Source organism: Hippocampus comes, unplaced genomic scaffold (assembly GCF_001891065.2).
Source record: "Hippocampus comes isolate QL1 unplaced genomic scaffold, H_comes_QL1_v1.1 scaffold314, whole genome shotgun sequence".
Lineage (NCBI taxonomy): Eukaryota > Metazoa > Chordata > Actinopteri > Syngnathiformes > Syngnathidae > Hippocampus > Hippocampus comes.
The window spans coordinates 508,356-526,635 of record NW_017805152.1 but is presented as its reverse complement, the minus strand read 5'-3'; the positions used below and the strand labels follow the sequence as shown (position 1 = coordinate 526,635).

General features: G+C 42.5%; 2 protein-coding genes and 1 long non-coding RNA gene across 7 annotated transcripts; 2 read left to right on the top strand and 1 right to left on the bottom strand.

Annotated features, from left to right (window-relative positions):
- Positions 1–184: 184 nt before the first annotated feature.
- Positions 185–8,592, top strand: LOC109514927 (cytoglobin-1-like). Of its 5 annotated transcripts, none has more exons than XM_019868390.1 (7): positions 185–316; positions 814–984; positions 1,052–1,194; positions 3,441–3,672; positions 4,223–5,517; positions 6,204–6,266; positions 8,252–8,592. In XM_019868390.1, exons 3-5 carry the CDS (start codon positions 1,052–1,054, stop codon positions 4,385–4,387), a joined length of 540 nt encoding a protein of 179 aa, XP_019723949.1. In that variant the 5' UTR covers positions 185–316; positions 814–984; the 3' UTR covers positions 4,388–5,517; positions 6,204–6,266; positions 8,252–8,592. The 5 variants fall into 5 exon arrangements, with proteins under 5 accessions (XP_019723949.1, XP_019723947.1, XP_019723951.1 ...); XM_019868388.1 differs by having other exon boundaries at positions 190–316; positions 814–951; XM_019868392.1 differs by having other exon boundaries at positions 190–316; positions 814–951; positions 8,248–8,592.
- Positions 8,593–9,837: 1,245 nt separating this feature from the next.
- Positions 9,838–17,325, top strand: fbf1 (Fas binding factor 1). The gene is made up of 29 exons (XM_019868378.1): positions 9,838–10,111; positions 10,206–10,236; positions 10,397–10,447; positions 10,544–10,589; positions 10,659–10,725; positions 11,057–11,186; positions 11,249–11,326; positions 11,422–11,580; positions 11,697–11,823; positions 12,002–12,135; positions 12,227–12,320; positions 12,599–13,057; positions 13,147–13,224; positions 13,326–13,393; positions 13,819–13,871; positions 13,944–13,991; positions 14,110–14,235; positions 14,309–14,409; positions 14,498–14,704; positions 14,858–14,965; positions 15,112–15,251; positions 15,331–15,449; positions 15,534–15,656; positions 15,739–15,915; positions 15,997–16,173; positions 16,363–16,500; positions 16,580–16,673; positions 16,754–16,875; positions 17,182–17,325. Exons 1-29 carry the CDS (start codon positions 10,109–10,111, stop codon positions 17,272–17,274), a joined length of 3,351 nt encoding a protein of 1,116 aa, XP_019723937.1. The 5' UTR covers positions 9,838–10,108; the 3' UTR covers positions 17,275–17,325.
- On the bottom strand, positions 17,050–18,204 carry LOC109514918 (uncharacterized). Its single transcript, XR_002168080.1, has 3 exons — positions 17,941–18,204; positions 17,706–17,748; positions 17,050–17,519 (listed from the first exon to the last, which is right to left on the bottom strand). It is a non-coding gene; the product is annotated as an uncharacterized LOC109514918 (long non-coding RNA).
- Between the last annotated feature and the right edge of the window lie 76 nt (positions 18,205–18,280).

The following is an 18,280-nucleotide window of genomic DNA, read 5'->3' as shown; positions in this document are numbered from 1 at the left end:
GGCAAGTGCATACAACATTGTGTTGCTGCCTTTTCTTTTTTCTAACCAGTTTGATCATTAATGACACGCCTGTCAACGTTTAACCCGCGTCTGTACATTTTTCACACCTTCTGCATACACATTGTAGCTCAACAATATCGGCTGTGAATAGTGACATTTTTTTTTCTCTCAACAGGTGGCCCTGGACTAATTCTTGAGTGATTGGTGTTCCTTGCCCGACCAGCATTGAAATCGGAGCCCGTTCTCAGCTGTGGCAACAAAACCAAGATGTACTATTTCCTTGGAGAACCTTTGTCACAACAGGCTCACAGCAAGGGTGAATAGTATACATTTCAAAGAGTGCATCCTGTGTGTGTGTGTGTGTGTGCGGAGTGGGGCGGGGTGTTTTGGGGTTTGGGACCATGCTGTGACGTAGTCTTGCGACAAAGAACAAATCAAAATGAATGAGAATCTGTCCTATTTCTGATTGACGTCATTCTGTTTAATTTACACCCATTGGTGTGCTTTTGCATTTATGTTGGTCTGGCTTTGTGTGGAATTGAAAACGATTCGAGGTTAATCTCTTGAACAGTTAAGAGTGGGAATAGTGGAAGTGTGTGTCTTTATTTTTATTTATTTTTTTTAGGTCTTAATCTCACATTGTATCTCTGACCGCGGATTATTTTTTTCAGACGTCTATCTCATCATGTTTTCATCAAACAGCACTTATAAAAAGTGAGGTGGAAAGGGGAGCAGGAGGAGAGGGAGTGTGTGTGAAAGAGAGTACAGAAGCTCCTCCTCATTCGCTGCGTGTGTTTCTTGTGTTTTTTCCAGCCTGTTCTTCACTCACACTATCGCTCAGCAGAGATTCAGGGCTGGGGAGCAACGAGTCTCATTGGGCAAAGACGGAAAGGGAAGCAGCTTTCTCCCCCTCTCGCCCATCACCGGGAAAGAGCCAAGACGAGAAAAAAGGTCGGATTTGACTTTTTGTTCTTCATTTTGGAGGTGAGCTGGGGAAAGATCGTTGCCCTGGCTTCGGCATGTGTTAAGCACTGATCAGCTGTGTTCCTAGATGGAGAGGATGCAGGGAGAGGGAGAGGTGGACCACCTGGAGAGACCAAGCCCGCTGACTGACAAGGATAAGGTGAACATCCAGGACTCCTGGGCAAAAGTCTACCAGAACTGCGATGATGTTGGAGTGGCCATACTTATCAGGTATTTAGTTTTACTCTCTTGTTGACAGCAATATTTTCGCTGACTGTTTCTTATTTGATTCTCAAGACATTTTACTGCACATACGTTTCATTCTCTACAGCTCCGCATCATCAGTTAGTTCCGTAATGATCAGATATGTTTGTCTAGAACGTCAAGGCATTTTGATGCTTATCTGTTGCAGAATATATATATAAATATATGTATATGTGGCACGTGTCTAGAGGTGATCTTTTCAGACCTTTTATATGACGTGTAAAGGAGCGTAGCCAGTCATGATTTTGGATATAATTGTCTCACTTTCCTCCTTGTCCATAATCCCATTCATCAAAGTGTAGAGGCAAACAGGATAAACAATAATCCGTCAATCAGACACCCTTGGCTCTCAAAGGGCTCCCTCCCTTGATGCGGGTCATGTTTTGAATGCCAGGCATCCCACGGTGGCTCGAATATATCACAAGCAATCAGACCTTCAAGACAGCTTTTTGGGGGGGAGGGTGACTTGAGACTGTTTTTTTTTTTTTTTTTTTTTTGCATACAGCATTTTTGAATTTTGTTAAGCCGTCATGTAAACATCCATTTCATCCAAGTGTGGTGGATCACGCAGTCTGCTATGGTTTATTCTTGAAGGCTTCACAGCTGTGGTTGTTGTCTCTTCATGGAGTAAACAGAAAGAGCGAGGATCCGCAGGTTTATCAACATTTTTTTTTGGGGGGGGGTCATAATTCATTGCATGACCCTCCGTATCTTTATATATGCCTATGAGCTGAATGTTTAAAGGGACCTCAGATGGAATGCAAAGCATATAACTCTTCCAAGTCATCTATATATTGCTTACAGATGACGGGTATCGGGGTTGAAAGAGTGAACTTTAGAAAAAAAAAAACACTCACTCAAATCTTTATTAAGAATGCCAGTACCAACGTACAATTTCTAGGCCTATGGAATCCCATTGAAGAGTTTCCTCAAAAAAAAATAAAATAAAATAAAATAAAAAAACCTACTTGTATGAAGTCAATACATCTTAATATGTGTGCTATTGCCGTCTATTTGGCAGTGCTCCACATTTATATTTTGTTTACTGCATTAAGAAGGACAAAACTGGGAAAGAAATTCTCGGAATTTGAAGAATGAATCTTCATCGATAAGCGCGACCATTGTAAATTTCCTGCTCGGTGCCAAGAGTCCTTTCCATCAAGGTTCAGAGTAAACTTTTAAGCTCTTAAACTGCCCGTGCCCTCTTACGGGTTGCGGATATTATCTGACTTTGACACAGCCTGTGAAATTAAAAACTTTCTCCGGGTTCAGAACCTGGGTTCATCTTGAAGAATAGATAACGAAGGATTAAGGCTCCAATGGTCGTTTAATATACTAATGAGGCTATTTATATGCAACCACAGGTGGTTCAATTCCATGCGCGAAAGATTAAACATCGTGGTCCCTCATTAGCTTGTAAGAATCCAATTGGAATACTTACAGAGGCCCTCCATCTACATAGAGCTGAACATCCATCCTCCATCCTATTTTCAGGAATTTCAGTTCACAAATGCAATGTCTCAAAAGGCAGCTCTCGGTTTAAAAGTTAATTAGCAGTTGTTTGGTGAAAGAAAAGGAAACAGAACATCAGGATTACATTACCAGATGCTCTGGGCCTCTCCCTTAACCATGGGAGGGGGGTGAGTTTTTAAAGCCCCTCCATGTGCCTCAGGGCATAGCAGTGGTTAAAAAAAAATAAAGCACTTGTTATTTTGTCAAAATTCTGTCAAAATTTAGGGAACATGTGAAACATTTTTTTGTACTTGTGTGACATATGGTTTAATGAAATATATCAGTACCAGCAGAAATCTGAATTTTAAAAATCACATTGATATTTGACCACTTTATTTCACACATAATGGCGTGTTGTATTTTGAATCATAGTGAAGAGCTAAAAGCCCAACTATCTATTTTCTATCCTGCTTGTCAAGAAGGCGACCTAGAGCCTATCCCAGCTGACTTTGGACGGGAGGCAGGGTGCAGCCAGACTCAGGTGATCACATATGGGCAATTTTAAAATCTCCGTCAACCTAAAACACATGTTTTGGATTGTGGAAGGAAGCCAGAGTACCCGGAGAAAACCTATGCAATTACAGGGGACATATGCAAACTCCACAGAGGAAGGCCGGAGATGAAATCCCAGCTCTGTACCATAGAAATGTGATGCAGATGTGCTAATGAGTCCTGTACTTTCTCTCTCATCTTCCGGACAGGCTGTTTGTTAGCTACCCCTCATCCAAGCAATACTTCAGCAAGTTTAAGAACATGACGGAACTGGAGGAACTGGAAAAGAGCGCCCAGCTGAGGAACCACGCCCGCAGAGTCATGAACAGTATCAATACGCTGGTGGAGAACCTGGAGAACCCAGACAAGCTGGCCTCAGTGCTGAAGCTACTTGGCAAAGCGCATGCGCTTCGACACAAAGTGGAGCCTGTGTACTTCAAGGTATTGTTGGTGGAGATAAGGAACATAAAGAGACATGAATTAAAAAACACAAATAGACCTACTTAAGGGTCATCGGTGCAAATTAGCCTTCAGAATACAATTGTCATTGTGACAATCTGGTAAGCTAAATTTCAATTACACTATTGGCGGGAGCGTACAGAATATTTGCTCGTTGCCATTGCTTGTGGCCTTTTTTGATAGCGTAACCCCACCAAAAAAAAAAAAAAAAATCACTAAAAGCCAAAGAAAAAGTAAACTGAAAAACAAAGCCAATGCAAAGGCCCATAAAGCCAAAATCTCACAAGATTTGCCAATGTTTTGCATGACATTCAATACGAATGTTTTGGTGCACCTCTTGAGGCTGATTGGCGCAGAAAAATTGCGATGAACTCACCACATTCTTTGGTTTTGTAGGTTCTATGGATGGAAATCTTTTCTTTGGTGTAACAGACAGTACCAGAAATATCTTGCACCAGAAATTAATGGATTTGAAGAGTATGCACGAACTCTACATTTTGCATCTTATCTGCCCCATTTGTGTGCCTGTCAGTTCCTCAGTGGCGTTATCCTGGAAGTTTTGGCGGAAGAGTACTCAGACGTGATGACAGCAGAGGTGGCGGGAGCCTGGACTAAACTCTTGGCTACAATCTACACCAGTATCACAACCACCTACAAGGAAGTGGGTTGGACGACGCTCTCCAGCTCAACCGGGTGAAGGTTGAAGCGGGTTTATCGAATGGTGCGCATCTCTAGACCTCTGACCGTGTGTCCTCACGGAAGACCGTCTTAGCTTTGAAATGATGTATCTTCACAGAACCTGTATCTCAGAAATACCGTGTCATTTTGTCTATGGGCAGCTATGGAATATAGTACATAGGATACACTGCATAGGGCGCGCACGTGAGCTAAACCGATATGGAGCAATTCTGTTATCTTTCGCTGCTATGCCGTAGCTATGTTCATGAGTCTGGATTAGACTAGAAGTCGTCAAAGAAACTGGAATCTCAATTTTTGGGAGCCAACCCAGGTAAAGAGTGGAAGTTTGGAAAGTGTAACAAAGGACAAGAGGACACATTTGACACATGGAATGTGCCTTGTAATGAATGTGTACAGTACAAACCTGAAAACGGCCATGTAAATTTCCCATGATGCTTCGTTCAAGTCTGTCTTCCCTATTGGACACATTTTTACATTTTTAACAGTAACGACAGTAGATTTTCTCATCATGATGCACCTTTGGATCCATATTTACCAATGTTTTGAAATAAAAAAAAAATGAAAAAGCCATGTGACTCGATGATATGCGATACTGGTGTGCGGCAGTTGTTCCTGCATTTGTTCATGCATGTTTTTGTAATGTGAGAGGAAGCCGGAATATTTGGAGAAAACCCAACACATGTTGAGTCTTAATAATAAACACATCCATCGTCGAAATCCAGAGCTGAGATTCAAACCCCGCAGCTCAGAAATGTGAGGCATACACGCTAACCGGTCAGCTGACATTCTGATAACGAATCTCATGATGGTTGTTTTTGGGACGGAGCCCCACAGCAGGCTCTGTTTGCCTGCTCGTCATGCCAGCCAGATCTCACCCCTCCTTGATCCCAGCTAATCCTCTGAGCTAATCTTGACGATCGAGAGTCACAGCCAAGAGGGAAGACAGGAATAGTCTGATTGTTGCACCACAAACGTTTGCCTTTTCATTTCGAGGCTTTCAATGGGAGCGGAGGTCTCACCGCTCTAATCGCAAGGAGATCCTTGGGGAAGGATCATGTGCACCACAATGATGGTCCTCACCAGCATCGGTCTCATCCTGCGGCATAGATTCTCCAGTAAAATCAACCCGTAAGTAGAAGTCATTCGTCATTCTCCGCAGAAAATTCTCTTTGGGCCAAAATATTGAGATTTTGAGGTGTCACTTCCTTATGATACAGTCGAGTTACAAAAAAAGGCAAATATTGATATCATGTCTCTGTCATTGTTTTTTGTGGAGGCGCCAAACTCATGTTTTCATCCCATCCCTCCTACAAGATTTATTTTGGTCGTCAGAAATAGTGTATGTCAGGGAGAGACAACCTTCGCTAATGTACCCCATGTGGCTAATTATCGGGCTCCAATGTTTACAAACAGTATACCTTTTCCAGGACAAGGGGGTCAAGGGGAGAAAAGCATTGCTCTTGCAAGTACCTCACAGAGACCTTAGCGTGACCATGCGGGTGGGTTTAGACCTGTTTTCAGAGTTTGGTCATGTGATGTTGGCAAACTGAGCCATGATTGGTCGTTACCTGACCCCTTGAGCAACTGTGATGTCATTTTCAGTCGACAGCAAGTGGCAAAATGGAATGGCCACCCCTTGAGATGGATAAAAATGGGTTGATTTTTCTGCTTCATTCATATTCCACAAACGCAGTATGAATCAGAATACTATGTTTAGACTTGTGTATCTGCATGGAACACATTATTGCGAAGAAATTGTTCGAGTTGACTTCCCCTTTAATGTTGCGTATAATTATTCTTACCATCGGATGCAGGCAGAAGGAGGAAGAGGTGCCATATGTGAAGAGCGACGAAGCTGCAGACAATCATAAATGACGGTGAGTATCACTCACGGGGTAAGGAATAATAAAGAATCCATCAAGCAAACAAGGGAAATGTTTCATATGTACAGAAACCTTGATATAATGTAAAAGGGTAACTTTTTGATCGACATCATGATATTAATCAATAATCCAAAACAAAGGATTGGAATTGGTAAAATAAGCCGGAACAGATCCTATTGTCGATGCGTGCGTGTGTGAGCGTTTGTGAGACTGGAGGTGAGGGTGTGGGTAGGGGAAGGGGTTCACAAGAGGCTCCAGACAAGGGCGGAAAGTGGAGCATGTTACTGAGGCACAGATGCATAAAGAGGAACAACTGCAAAGACGCCTGTCCCACATTTCTCTCTTATGCACCGGCTGCAACTCTGCAAACGCTAAATGATTCAGAGGCTGAACAACAATCCATCATCATCACTTTGGAGACTGATTACAAATGCATTGCCTTCCACATCTACAGCTGTAAGAAATGCGATACACAACGCGATGAAAGTATTACAGCACTCAAAAAACATGACTTTTTTTTTTTTGACATGAATACATTTTTATGGAAGAAAGCAATTTGGTTGCTTCACAAAAGAAAACGTTAAATTATATGTATACTGTATTTCCAAAAAATGTACCATTGAAAAATCTGTTTGTTTCCTTCTACAGTAAATGATACTCTCTGCCAAAAATTGAAATAAAATAAACAGCACAATTCTTGGGACGAGCAGCACAACTGAGTGTGCACGTGGTATGTAGAATTTTCAACCCTGATGCCAAACAGCATTCTGCATTGTAAACATTTACTCGTGATTCGGGATTTCGGCACTCCAAGAAGTTGACAGTGCCGTGGCGGTTGTAGCGTGATGGTGCCTGGCCCGCACCATGTTCGTTCCTGGAACAACTAGGCCTGCCGTCAATGAAAGAATTCAACACAGTCTGCGGCCAAATTCCATCCACCAAAATGACACTCGGCCACACACACACAGATTACCTCTCGTATTTCTGAGTGGAAGGAATAGAATGGCCTGCCAACCAGCCTGACCTTAACCCAAGCGAACATTTGTGGGATGTGCTTGGGCACTCCTGCATTGGCTGACCCGCGATCAGTCATGCTTTATGAGTCAAATGTCATCCTGCAGCGGTGTGTGACTATCATCTGCAGGTTGTGCATGGTTTTTGCTCATGCTCCTGATCCTAAAAGTAACAACATGTCTTGTTTCTTCCTTGTTGCTCATAAGAACTCAGTTATCCATGTCGCAGCAGAACACCAAAACAAGAGTAGATAGTAAAAACAGAATAAGCCGTGTGTCAGCGGAAATGAAGGTTTGGTATATGTTACGGAACTTGCGTGCTCAGTTGTCCTGCTCTTTACTTTCATACATTCAGAATTTGTTTTTAATGTATGTACTATAGTACTCCTTCAAATCCCTCAAGGTGGTTGAATTTTTCACTTTTCGTTCAAGCCATAGAGAGAAGCAGAACAAAGGCACGCAAGCGTCATGTAGACTTTTCACGCTGAGCTGTTGCCAGTTTGGCTCAACTTCCAAACACCAATTTGGCGTCACGCTATCAGAAAGCGGGCATGCTGGTGCCTATCGCAGCAGTCTTCGAGGAGTCGGCGGAGTATAACTCTGATTCACCCCACCTCGCCCCTATGAAACCACTCTCTGGTTTTCATATTGGTTATATGCTTAACTTTTATGCTGGCTGTACTTCCTACGGGAAAACTGTACACATTCAGCGTTATTGTTTCAATAACCATCTGCAGAGCAAGAAATGCCAGTTTCAATATTTCTGCTCAAATAAAATGGTTGCTATTGCTATCCACAGCCAGATGTAAACACGTGGAGCTAAAAGGCAAACTGTTGATCCCTCACCTGTATTCATCTGTTGATGTCAAATCAAATGTTTACTTCTGCTCTCAAGACTGATATGGGGAGATGTAGCAACAATCCCCTCACTGTATTTTCGTTTTCTCTCTTTGCTGATTCAGACAGGTCTGCACATGGCGGCTCATGCCAAGATTCCAACCAGGAGTGAAGAAACAACAAGGTGGGGGTGGGTGGGTGGGCTTTGAGTCTGTTCTGTCCTGCACATGCTCCCCATTATGCGACAGGAAACTGAGGCAAAGGGTATTTGGGCTGAATTCCAGTTTGAAGATAACATATTCTCTGTTTTCATGCCAGTTGAAGCTGGATAGATTTATCCAATGACCCTGAATTGTTTGATTTAGTTTTGCATCACCGCATTAAAATGTTTATGGGCAGAGCTCTGTCTGATACTAGTAATGTGCCTCCTTGTAAATAACTAAATAAATAAATGGATGAAACAGACATTACCTTTGATTTGTGCAGCTGCTTTCTTCAAGCTCGGTCGGGAGATGTGCTTTTCATAAAAATGAGGACAGCCGAGCTTCGATAGTTTTTTTTTTGTGCCATTTGAAAGAACATCTCTTAAGTGACCTTCTGAATCTTATGAAATCGACAACTGATGTGTCATGAAAGGCAGTTCCCTAAAATCTTTTGAGGTTAATTGTCCTGTTGCTTGATTAAAAAAAAAGTAAAAACGTCCGTGTGCTGTTGTAAAGTATCTCCATGCGTGATACCAAATACTAAGGAAGGTGTACAAACACAGGGCAAATGTCAGGAAGTATTAGTAAAGGAATGTAGTATTGATTTGGAGTCCATTATAGATCATCCTGAGACGTGTAATAAAGCATTAATCCATGTTATTACTCAAATTGAATTAAAATCTCACTTCTTTGGAATGATTAAGTGATGACATTACTGCTGGCCGTTTTGGCCAACAAGGAGAGAGAAAAAAAGTTAAGCAGAGCGCTTTTCGTGTAGGCGTCTAATATAGCCACAAAATCCAAGGAGCATGAACTAAATCATTTTCATGTGAAATGACACATCTATTCAGATGATTTAATTGCTGTAATGATATTTATTGCTGAACTGGAAGTGAACTCACATCTTGCATGACATCACACTGAAAGAATTCAAGATATTTTTATGTTGTTGCTTTTAATGTGTCTTCATTACTTGCGGAATAATATTTAGATCACAAAATTATACAATTTGTGCTGCATGTTGGCTAAAATATGCACCTACACACTAAAATACCGGATGTTTAAAAGTCTAGCCCGTTAGAAATTGAGCAAGAAGCTCATTGTACACACAATGAAAATATTTAAGGAATGATCACACATTTCTGATGACTGGACGTTGCTTCTAGGTTATCGCTTTGCTGATTAAGGTGCAACATAAAGTGTAAATCTTACTGAATTAAACACGGGCAAAATATGAATCATTCAGATCAGTTCTCGAACCGGTTTCCTTCAATTAATGTTGTAAATTCTGAGGCCGCCTGGTGGTGAGGGTGTTTAGAAGCTTCAGCGTGACATTAACCACAGATTAAAACGTTGACTTCTTTTAAATCTGTAATCTTTTAAATCTGTATCGCGCATATGAGTGTGCGTGTGTGTGTATATGATACACACACACGCACACTCATGCAAAGGGTTTTTGAGAGCACAGCTTCGGTGCCTTCGCGGGTTCTCTGGAAACTACATTACCCACAATGCCAATGGACAAGTCAACAGGCAACGTTCCTCCTTCACACCGGTTTAAATCTCGCAATGGAAGGGCGCTCGTGTGCAAAAACTAAGCCCTCAGATTCTTTTCATATGTGTGCGAACGTTTGCACTCTTCTTTAAATTAACCGTCACGTTATAAATGGTGGAGCGCGAGTGGGCACAGGAGTATTTGTCATCACCATTGGAAACGAGACGCCTCATCAAATCGATGCTAAAGTAGCCAGCTAACCGCTCCTGTAATGGTAAACAAACCAAAATGGTTCGTATCATGACTGACTGCAGTCTTCGTGACCGATTTTTGTCGTTGAATTGTTGACTTTGTCCGTTTGTTTTATTTGTGACGCTATTTTCAGGCCACCAAGCCAAAAGGGAAGCCTCCTAAAAGTAAGTTTCTTATGTTATTGTGATACAGAATTACAGTACTGTATGTAAAGAGCTAACACGTGCCCTCACGTTCAAAATATAATACACACTTAGAGCCTCGAGTGTAACAAAATGAAGAGTTCCATCCTGATGTTTAAGTTGATATTTTCATAATTCTCAGAAGGCCCATTCAGTGGTGGAGATTTTCTCGACAGTTCATTTGACAGTGACAGTAAGTGACAGCAAAAAAAAAAACAAACAAAAAAAAACTTGTTATGATTACTATAGTAGGCCTATGTTCTTAATATTTTAACAATTTATTTACCAGAATTCCCACTAAGAAGGAAATCAGGACGTGGTGGATTACAACATAGGTTTGTTTGACTCATTATTTATAATCCATAAGAAATTATACGACCTATGAATACTTTTTTTCTCTTCAGCACATCTGACATTGAAAACATCTTCAGTATGCTAGACGATTTAAATTTGGATAAAGCCAACACTGAGGTATGTTGACAGCTATCCAGAGCCTTTACAGGGCCACCATGATTGATCTCTGTTGTGGTGGCCCAACCAAAACCTGGCCCTTTATATTCATTCATTTCTATATACTGTATTATTTATTTAAGTCTTTAAGAAAATGTTACTTTTGTTTACTTTCGAGAAATACAATAAGTGGGTATATTTCAGGGTAAGCTGGCGAGGAATGTTTTGAAAAATAAAGAAAACCATAACAATTAAATACAACAGGGCCAATAGGGGATACATCATAAGCACCAGTGCAAATTTATTTCACTCTCCATGTTGTGTCTGTTATTTTGAATTCACCTTTGTACAGGGTCCAGATGATATGAATGCCGCATCAAAGAAAACAACTAATTCACCTTCTGTCGAAATGAAACAATCTGAGAATGAAGTGTTCTTGCCAGAACCAGATAAAGCCAGTGATATAAAACCAAGCGAAGCAGGTAATATCGCCGCACCCTTATTATTACTGGAAAATAGTTGACGATTATATTCACTGACTCAGATGACCTCGATGAAACTGCCATAGAAGGGAAGAAAATCAACTCATCTTTTGCACGTAACAAAAAGTTCAGCTTCTCTGGTGAGTCTGCCATTCGTCTTGGGTTCTATTTGGGCACAAGGGCCATCTGACATTTTTGGTCAGATCCGAACCATACTTGGTCTTTTTTTCTGCAGACCTTGATGACCAGGATGATTTGGATGACCTGGTTGACCTGCTGGATGGTTTACCGCCACATAAAAACAAGACGCCATCAAAATCCAAATCACAGCCAACCAAACCTGAAAAATCCGCACCTTCACATTCGGCATCTCTGGGCCAAAAAAAGGAAACAAGTAAACATGAAAGTTTACACGATCTCATATTTATCATGTTTCAATGTAAACCTCACATGATGAATTCCTCTCCTCTTTTATATGTTTTTTTTTTCCTTTTTCTTTTTTTTAATCAGATACTGGAGCAAAAAAACTCAACGACCTTGCGTTTGATGATGAGAAAGACGATTTGATTGATGAGCTTGGCTTGGACTGTGAAATTCCCAAGAAAAACGACAATGTGCTTTGGTCCAACAGGGAAAGGTGACGGCTTTGTCTTCCCTCATAATATACAACATAGTAGTGATTGGTCCTCTTTCATAGTTTTCAACTGATACTCCTTTAGTGATTTTTGCCCCCCCCCCTTATGTAATACTGATTTTTTTTTTTTGTATTTACGAATGACCTAAATCCTTTTGTATGTGTTATCTCAAAACATCAGTGAGCAACCACAGCGAGCTCGCACCAGACTCGATGAAATTCTGGAGAACTGTAATTCTCGTCGTCCGGAATGGCCACCATCGGGTGCTAAGAAGGACCAGCCCCTGTCTCGGGAGAAAAACTTCAGTATGAAAGGTTAAGATATCACTCTGCCTAATTGTGTCATACACAGTGAGTGGGATGTCGTCTTTTAAAATAATGTCAGACCTTTATGTCCATTTTGCAGAAACCCTTTTGGAAGATGACCTCGCATTTGGGTCCTATCAGCCCACAATGGGAGACACCTCTTCAGGACTCCAGTCCCGTCGGCAGTCCATCAGGTGGACATTTACTCCGCGAGTACACTTGTACCTTGATTGCCAGTGCTCAATCTCATAAACGTTGTGAGTTACGAGCCATGACCAAAGTGTAGTGGCAATGGACTTTCAGCCATTCATTCAAGAGCGTTAAAAACTAAAACACACAAAAATAGTGGTCGCTTTTTGGTGCCCGGAATGAATTCAGGCTATTTCATTTCACTGAGGAGAACCGTTTTGATATGTGAGAAGTTGATCGGCAATATTCCTCTTTTGCCTTACCCCCAAAAAAATTAAAAAAGATTCCCCACGGAGGATGTCAGTGCTTCCACCCCGGAGAAAAAGCCTCCCACGGCCCCAACCGCGAATCGATCTCGCAACCCAGCGGACTGGCTCTGTCTCAAAGCCAACGATGAGCAGAGCCACCTTGAAGATGACGTCAAAGAGAAGAAGACGTCCACAGACTCTCCAAAATCTCCTTCTTCTCCCCTATTGGAGAGAAAGCACTTTCTGTCTGGTGAGCAGAATTTATCAGCCGCTAAAATAGAAGTGAATGCCTCCGTTTTGACTGACACCAGCGCAGTCAAGCCCGAGGCTATTAAAAGACAGAAGAAGGACGAGGAGGAGGAGGAGGATGACTGGTTGGCAGGAGCTCTGAGCAGGAAAAAGTCTTTCTCGGGATCAAAGTTTGATGCCAAAATTTTAAATCAGGAACAATCTTTAGGCCTTGGAGAAGAAGTGGATCTGGAGTCACTTGTTAGGTAATGTTCACAAGATGACACAATCTCTCAGTAGTCATACATTGACTCTTATTTTTCAATATGGAACTGTTTGATGATCTGGTTTTCAGGAAGGAAGCCCCTTCACACGCCCGCAGAGGCAGAAACAACATCCCTGGGAACCAATCGTCACCCTCCAAGGATGCTGGGTAAGTAAAAACGCAATCGATTGAATGCTTCCCAAACTTGAGTAATATACATACTGTACATGTATATATATATATTTTCAACGTTGTTGAATTTGTTTCAGCTCCTCACATGGACAACCGAGCCTTGCTGATCTACATTCGCTTCAAAGAGAAGAGAGAGCCAAGCAAGGTACTGTACATTTGTCTTTTTTTACATGACTGCATTGCTCCACACGTACTATGTTGAGGTACCGTGACACGTTTTTGTCGACTCTTCCATAAAAATATCGGTGAGGTGCTTGATGTAGTTTCGGTCCTGGCTTTGTATATTGATTGGGGCAGTCATGCCGCACATGACGAAATAGACATCAGCTTCAAAATACCGGTACTGTATCTTTTTTGTGCAGGTTTGATCCCATTCAAATTTGCCTTTGTTGCATTGTTGACATCTTAACAATGGATAAAACATGACACATATTTGAGCTGACTTTGTTGGACTCTGAACAACTTAACTTACCCATGCCCGTACCCGGGATTCATTGTCGTCACCCGCCACCAAGCATTTCTTTTTCTTAATGTATATCGTCACTCCCATGGATGCTTTTTTTTTTTCAGCGCTCCCACAGCAAAACCTCATGCCAAACTCATTAGCCGCTGTCCAGAAACAGGTATTGTTTTCATGACGAATAATGTTGTTTCGATTTAGCTTGCTGTATTTTAATTCCTTGTCCCGTGGGCAGGTGCCATTTTCAGCTGACAGCTTGCAGCAATTGTTACTACAACAGCAGGTATGGAGGTGCTACTTAGTCCGGTTTTCAGATCCATTTCAATCCTCTTCATTCGGTATGACTGATGCAATGGATGTCATAGTTTTGTTCTCACATTATTCCTGCTTCTGTCTGAAAGATGATGCAGTCTCAGTTATTGGGGCTCCGGGGTGTTTTGGATGCTGGGGCCCTGCAAAAACTCAATGAGCAGCACCGCGGTGACGGAGAGGATTTACAAGCGCGTATCATTCAGCTGGAGGGACAAGTATGTGCTTGCTTGCTTGCTTGATAATGATCGCTCGTGATGTAAGCTCAGACCTCAACCTGTTCTTGTCCAGGCTAAGACTCTGCAGCTGGAGCGAGACCACTGCCAGAAGTTGCTGGAAAGTGTCCAGCAGCAGCATCAACAGGACATAGAACTCATGGAAAACGCACACAAGTAATCATTCCGAGATAAATGCTTGTACACCCACCATGTGTTCAAAAAGATGAGTTGCACTGAAACCATCCAACGCGCCCACCTGCAGGACTCGCGTTAAGCTTCTTGAGGAATCGGCGATCCAGCGGGAGACGCGGATGCGGCAGGAGAGCGATGACCTAATTGAACGCTTGGCCGCGCTAACGCAAGCGGCCGAGAAGGAGCGTTCGGACCTGCAGGCTCACTACCAGCGTAAACTGGCGCAGTTCCAGCAAGACCAAGACCGAGATGTTGAGAGACTCCGGGATTTGCAACGGTAAAACTTACCTGTGTCAATAGAGCTCGCTGGCAAGTCCCCATTGAGGGTTTGCTTCAAATGTTGAAAATCGGATGATCATAAAAGGCTTGCTCTGCATGATGGTAACAAATTCCACTCATGCATCCTCCCTTTCTTTTTGTTGACTTTCAGAAAATCTATCACAGAGATGAAGAGAGACCACGAAGACCATGTCAATCGGCTGAAAAGGCTGAAAGAAGAAGAGATTGACGCGGTAACAAGTGCAACATCCGAGACCAGGTCCATTATTTATTTATTTAGCACGTGTTTGTGCTTATGGGTTTGTTTTGATTGTTTCCAGTCAACATGAATATGATACATCAACAGAGTGTGTAAAATCCTTTTTGATTTGATTCGATGGAAGAATGTCTCGCGTTTTTGTGCAGGTCTCTAACGCTTGTAATCGAGAAGATGGAGCAGTTTTCTTTTCGACTTGGGGATCTCTCCACTTTGGTCGAGAGCAGGCATGAACACACAACCCACGGCTTGGAGCAAGGCGCGCGACACCGAGATGAGCAGCTTCGAAGTATGCGCTTCGCACTCCCGGCGATCAAGATTCGCTCGTGGACGAGAGCTACCGTGGAATCGCGAAATGTTTCTTTCAGTCATGCAGGAGCGTTTGGCTCAGCAGCAGAAAATGATGGCGGAGGAGAAGGCTTACCTTAAGGAGATCATCTCCAGGATGGACACTCAGCTCAATGAACAGCAGAGACAAATTGAGAAGGTTAATGACAATTTATGGGCTTTTTTTTTTTTTTCTTTCGGTTGTGGGCCAAAATTTAAGCGATAAATACGATTCATCTTTCAGGAGCGTTGGAAGATAACAACAGAGCAAGCCAAGGTTGAGTCGTCCCTGAAGAGCTTGGAAGAAGAACGCCGGTCCCTGACTATGCAGATGAGCATGGAGAGAGAGGAGCTGGAAAGAGCCAAGGTAGGGCAGAGAGCAGGCGCAGCCACGACAAAAATGTGAAAACCTAATTCCCCGTGACTCTTCCTTTCTCGCGACACAATAGAGTGCGTTACTGGAGGAGCAGAAGTCGGTAATACAGCAGTGTGCAGAGGAGAGAAGAAAGTTGGCCGCGGAGTGGAACATCTTTCATACCCAGGAAAAGCAGCGTCGAGAAAGGGCCGAACAGGATGTCAGCACGTTACTGGAGAGGAGAGAGGGCTCCATTATGAGTCTTGCGCAGGTAAGATGAAACTGTTTTTCAATACACTCACTCGGTTACAAGTCCCAAATGCATACAACTTTTTTTTTTTTTTGGTCACAGGAACAGGCTGATTTGAAGCTTCGCAGCGGAGAGCTAAAACTAAAAGAGACGGCTGTGGCACAGGAGAGAGAGGCTCTGGAACAACTGAAAGGAGAACTGGAGCAAGAAAAAGGGAGGATCAGCAGCACTGCTCTGAGGCTCAAAATCCGAGCACAAGAAGTTGAGGCCTTCAGCAAGGTCAATTCAAATCGCCATTAAGATTGGGATCAATATGTTCTTCTACTCCTTCCGAACGTTCTCAGTTTGACTCTTTGTCGCTACTATTCGCGCAGGCACTTTTATCCTCATCTACCCTAAAAATGTCTGTCCAAACTTTAGTGGATATTTTTTCCCCCCCCCAACTGCTACTTGACCTGTTTTGTGCAGCTTGCAGCAGAAAAGTATGAGGAAGGAGAACAGGCGTTGCAGGAAGCCAAACGTGTAGAGTCCGAACACCAGGCAAGGCTGAGAACAATTCATTCCCAGATTGAGAGACTGAGGCAGCTAGAACAACGTGCTCTTCAGGTATTTAATCAGGTTAATATCAACGAAAAAAAAAATGATTCTCACTCTCAGGTAATGAACCTTGCACTTTCAATTGTAGGAGCGAATAAGGTTTAATCCACAGGAAGCAACAGAGAAGCCGAAGCTAGACCCTCCGAGAGGTTCTTTGAAACAAGCCAATTCCATCCTCCCAGGTGATGTCGATGTATAATCAGTTGCACAAATTTCAAAGTGACCCACTATGCAAATAACCATGATTTGCGTTCATGTGTAGACTCAGGTTCAGCAATACCAGAGCCAAAATTGACACCACCTTTAACCACTCAGACAATGCCCAATTCGCAGTCTGTGGCACTCCAAGCAAGTCTGGCTATATGGAAGTACAATGCGCGAAAGGTGAGCAGCATTCATTGAATGATGCGTGTGCATTTACAGTATGAACGGCATGTATCTAAATATGCTATACTATATATTTTTGCTAAACAGGTGCATGTCAATGAATTAGATATGGGGAAAAAAATTCAGTAGTTCAAAAAGGTCAAACTAGAGATTCACAAAATACTCCCAAACTATTGTAACGCTTATAACCTTTATTGCAACTCACACAATGAATGGTCATATCAGGAAAACATGCATGCTTATTTTTCAAATGATTTATTCATTATATGGATTTGCACTAAACTGAATTACTCATACACACAGGAGCACGACTACCTGCAAGAGCAGCAAATCTTCCTTGAAAGCTTGAAGAAAAAGTCATACAGACAGAAGTCACACTGGGCTCCAGCTTCCTGATTCAAGCTCACTTTTGGGGCCTTTATATATTTTTGTACAACATTGTTTATTAAAAAAAAAACTACAATTTTGTTTTCCGTGCCACTTATTTTGCTCAGGTCATTCATCCCTACGCAGAAATTTTATATAGGGATAACTTGTATCATCGCTGGGTTGCTTGAATCTGCCCAAGTCCATCGGTAAGTACGCATGCATCTTCTTTCCCATCGAGAGAACCACGTTCTGACGACAGCAATTCACTGCACCTAAAAAGAAAAATCTCAGTCATTCTCTTGCGACCATCTTTGATCCAAAGAAAAAAGTCTGCGGCCATTTCTCAGATCAAATATTGCCAATCGTCAGTTATCGCATCGGACGGCACTTCCTATGCAGAAGTTATCATCACCGAAACGGTAGCACAACGCAGTGTAATGGGACAGTGTAGTACAAACCTTTTCAAAGTCCTCTCGTTCGGACATTTGAAACCAAGTGCACCTGAAACAAGAACAAGAAGTTACTGGGGGGGGTTGGAACATCAGCAACGTGCTTCTACAGGCCACAGTCTACTGCTGGTCAGGTACCATTGTTCTCCACACGGTGTTTTCAGACAGGGATAACAAAACTCATCACATACAAAGAGCAGATTACAATTTAAAACGGTATAAAACGTCAACCATAAGACCTTACCCGTGATGATGCGACTGCACCACGTGCTGGTTCCATTGGAGCTAACGAGCTAGCCCCATTACAAAGTCGCTAGATTATCCAAATAAATATCTAAAAAGAACCTCAGTTCAAGAAGGACCGTCTATGTTCACCAATTTCGTGTTTGAGCATCGATGCATCAAAAGCTGGTGCACGTTGGCCCGTTTGATATCTGTATTCATCTTCCACGCTGGTCGACAGCTCCGCAAGAGGACAGAGGCGAGAAGAGACAGGAAGTCTCGCGCGATCTGGTTTTATTTGGGGTTTACGTCACAACCAATGGGCGTGACTATCATGCGTGGTTACGAAATACCTGTACAGT

Bases quoted from the DNA above. Each gene is read 5' to 3' on its own strand.
- LOC109514927 (XM_019868390.1), top strand. From the start codon at position 1,052: ATGGAGAGGATGCAGGGAGAGGGAGAGGTGGACCACCTGGAGAGACCA. The intron at 1,195-3,440 runs GTATTTAGTTTT...TCTTCCGGACAG, and splicing joins GGAGTGGCCATACTTATCAG to GCTGTTTGTTAGCTACCCCT. The intron at 3,673-4,222 runs GTATTGTTGGTG...TGTGCCTGTCAG, and splicing joins TGGAGCCTGTGTACTTCAAG to TTCCTCAGTGGCGTTATCCT.
- fbf1 (XM_019868378.1), top strand. The intron at 13,992-14,109 runs GTATGGAGGTGC...TCTGTCTGAAAG, and splicing joins AATTGTTACTACAACAGCAG to ATGATGCAGTCTCAGTTATT. The intron at 16,876-17,181 runs GTGAGCAGCATT...TCATACACACAG, and splicing joins GGAAGTACAATGCGCGAAAG to GAGCACGACTACCTGCAAGA.